We start from the raw sequence: 3,564 nt of genomic DNA, 5'->3' as shown, positions 1-3,564 counted from the left end.
CCAAAACCATTATTTAGGAAATTATTTAATAGGAAATTTAAAAAACGGCATATTTTTTTGAGTTATTAAACATTGTTTTGTTAAAGTTGGTATTATACCTTATATTGCTTTCATATACTGTTGTATACCAACATTAACACAACATTTCCCCCAAATCATGTTTAATCGGAGATACGAGATTTATGACTTGGGAGCAGGGAGATACGAGGTTACGCTGTCATTGATAAGAACAGTACGGACACAGACGTTGCTGCTGCCAGCAATGTTCATCAAAGTCTGCGGTCGGATTGAGCCTTTTGACAAGAGATAAGGCTTTAAGAGCTATTCAAATCTAATGATTGTGGTTACATACATCTCCCAAAACTCCATTTTAAACGTTTAAGAGATATGAGTAACCTCAAGATGACTTATTATCAGGAGTAAATGAGAAACTTGCCATTGCATGTTTGACCAAAGAAATAGAAAAGTGACCAATCCTGTCACAACTTCACTTCATGCATTCTACTAGTGCTGCTTCCTACTGTTTCCTTCCTTTTTCTGCTGTGTAACAACAAAAGGGATATGCGCCACCCAATGGCCAAAGTTGACACATTGAACCTTAGATGGCACGAGCAGAAAAAACATATATATTTTTGTCCATATAATGGATGTCATTAGGAACTGAAATCTTTTATAACACATATATTCAATTCAATAGCTTTTTCACTGTAAAGTAAAAAAAATATTTCAGCATTTTTGATAATGTGTTCTGTAAACAGGACAGTTATTGCCCACTTATTACATTGCAATAGTTAATTTACAGGGTAAACTGGGAGGGTTATGGACAGCTCAAGCATTCTTGAGTTCCAGTGGATGACATAACCCCTTTATTTCTGGACCCCATTCCTAATTCACAGAAATCATCTTAACCACACCAAGGGGCCCCTCAGATGAGTTCCAGGAGCCGCTCAAAGGAAGAGTGATCTACAGTGGCTGATTACTGATTACAGCAAAAACCACCACACCTGTGTTCAGTTCAGTTCCACCTGTGCTTTGCTTTCATGTGGAAATACTAAACTATAACAAGACAGTGAAGAAATGAAGCAAAAATAAATAAATAAATTAATAATAATAATAATAATAATACATTACCTTTTGAACAGTGTAAGAAAATGCATTTCAAAGCTAATGTTCAACAAGAAAAAGATTTAAAATAATAAATAATTAATAAATAAATAAAAAAATTTGAATGTTACATCATCAGTGGGCAGTAGATGGGTGGGCCGTCTGATCCAGACACTGTATAAATTATATGAGCAGAACAAACTCCTATAACATGAGGAGACTCACTCATGGCCTATGAGACAGAGGATCATGAGACTCTTTACTGCTTTCCTGACATCAACTCATCATGTATCAAGGCCTTTGAATACTCTAGACATGAATACATTATTATGTATGTGTTTTTTTTTTTGCTCTCAGCATGGACTGTGTTTCTGAACCTGCTGGTGATCATCTCCATCTCTCACTTCAAGAGGCTTCACACTCCAACAAACCTGATTATTCTCTCTCTGGCTGTGGCCGACATGCTTATTGGACTTATTGTGATGCCCGTAGAGGCCATCACACAGATTGATGCTAATTGTTGGTACTTTGGAGACACGTTCTGTAAACTGCATAATATAATGTATGGATTGCTTTTCTCAGCATCTTTCACTAATTTAGCTTTAATTGCTGTTGATCGTTATGTGGCTGTGTGTCACCCTTTACTGTACCCACAGAAAATAACCACAACTAAAACTTTAAGAAGCATCTGTCTGAGCTGGGTTTGTTCTTTAACTTATAATGTTACAGTTGTAATTTATAATGAATATGTATACAGAACAGAGGCGTGTTATGGAGAGTGTTTTATTCCGATAGGATTTGCCTGCGCAGTTACTGATCTGTTCGTGTCTTTTATTTTTCCATGTACCCTTATCATATCTTTATATTTGAGGATTTTCTATGTGGTACATCAGCAAGTGAAAGTTATAAACTCTATGATGAAGGGTGGTAAATGTGTGACGGAAGGTTCATTGAGGAGGAAATCTGAGAGTAAAGCTGCTCTGACATTAGGAATCATTGTGGTAGTTTATATCCTTTGCTTTGTTCCATACTTTATCTGTTCTTTGACAGTAAACTCTTCCACAATCATAAATGTTTTAGCATGGGTTGTGTCCACAAATTCAGGTCTGAATCCACTGATCTATGCTTTATTTTATCCCTGGTTTAAAAAGACAGTTAAACACATCTTAACTCTGAAAATATTTCAGCCAGCATCCTCTCTGGTTGATATTTTTACAGAGCATCAATTGTAATAAAACTGGTAAAGCTGTCACTCATAAAGGATATGATTATCTTTGTAGGATTTATATTTGTAATTTACACTACATGTATCTTTGCTTTATTTCAGAGAGTATGTTTTCTGCATTTGATTGATTTGATTGACTTCTTTCCACACACATTGAAAGAAATCGACACAATGTTCATAAATTGTATTAAATGTTCTCATTTAATAAACTGAGCAAGCAGCATAAATCCTCAATGTACTGTAATAAATGGTAAATGTAGATATTATGTGCTTTATGCTTAATCACTTCCATCAGTCATGTTGCATCTGTGTTATCAAAAACATTATGACAAAAAAGGGCCAGTCATACAGAACTAAACTCGGTAAAAAAGGTGATGTCCTCTAACTTTCAACCGCTTTTATTTCCAGAAAATGTCTTAATGTATAAATATTGGTATGAACATAAAAAGATTCAACAACATAAACATAAAATAAACAAGTTCCGCAGACATTTGAGGAAAAGAAATGGAACAATGAGTCCCTGAACAATATCAAAATAAGCAGTCATATCTGGTGTAGCCAGGAGCTGCTGTAAGTCCCACAGATCGTCCTCATGGACTGTAGCAGACTGGCCTTTTCTTACTGTGGGATGTTACCCCACTCTTCCACCAGGGCTCTCAAAGTTCTCAAACATGGTTCCTGGATTAGAAATCACAGTTTGTGTGAGTGTGTCCTAGTAAATCCAAACGTCCCCACAAAGATAGTAATATCAGAAATGTCTGCATGCACTTACATTCTTTCCTGGGTGTGTATAGTAAAAAACATTGGGTTATTTGTTTAACCCGTGTGTGGTGTTCATATTTTTGTTACTCAGCCAGTGTTCATGGGTCTGGTGGACCCGCTGCATTTTTGGGGTTTTTAATTCAACACAATCAAAAATGTTATGTTAAAATACTCAACAGATGTTTACTTCTTCCCAATTACAAGCAATATAAACAGCATATATGGTTAATATTTCCTCTTTACCTTTGTTAGATCACATTTAAGAATTGCAACCTTGTGTGGGAATGGCAGGAGTAGAAACACAAAACTCATTCTTGCACTCTTTCACACTTACACACAATCTCTCTCTCACACGCACACACACACACACACTCATGCACACACATACACACACCCACAACACACACGCCCACAACACACACACACACAGACACACACAAAACACCCCCCCACCACCACACGGACACACACAC

The 3,564-nt window shown here is 36.4% G+C and overlaps 1 protein-coding gene across 1 annotated transcript; it reads left to right on the top strand.

The window, feature by feature from the left end:
• Positions 1-1,325: 1,325 nt before the first annotated feature.
• Positions 1,326-2,336, top strand: LOC307170361 (trace amine-associated receptor 13c-like; the record flags this gene model as incomplete). The annotated part of the gene is made up of 1 exon (XM_079891452.1): positions 1,326-2,336. The coding sequence occupies exon 1, from the start codon at positions 1,332-1,334 to the stop codon at positions 2,334-2,336; it is 1,005 nt and encodes a 334-aa protein (XP_079747578.1). The 5' UTR covers positions 1,326-1,331.
• Between the last annotated feature and the right edge of the window lie 1,228 nt (positions 2,337-3,564).

This window comes from Squalius cephalus (assembly GCF_949319135.1).
Source record: "Squalius cephalus genome assembly, chromosome: 13".
Taxonomy (NCBI): domain Eukaryota; kingdom Metazoa; phylum Chordata; class Actinopteri; order Cypriniformes; family Leuciscidae; genus Squalius; species Squalius cephalus.
Note: the sequence above shows the minus strand (reverse complement) of the source record. Positions and strands in the feature narration are given on the sequence as shown.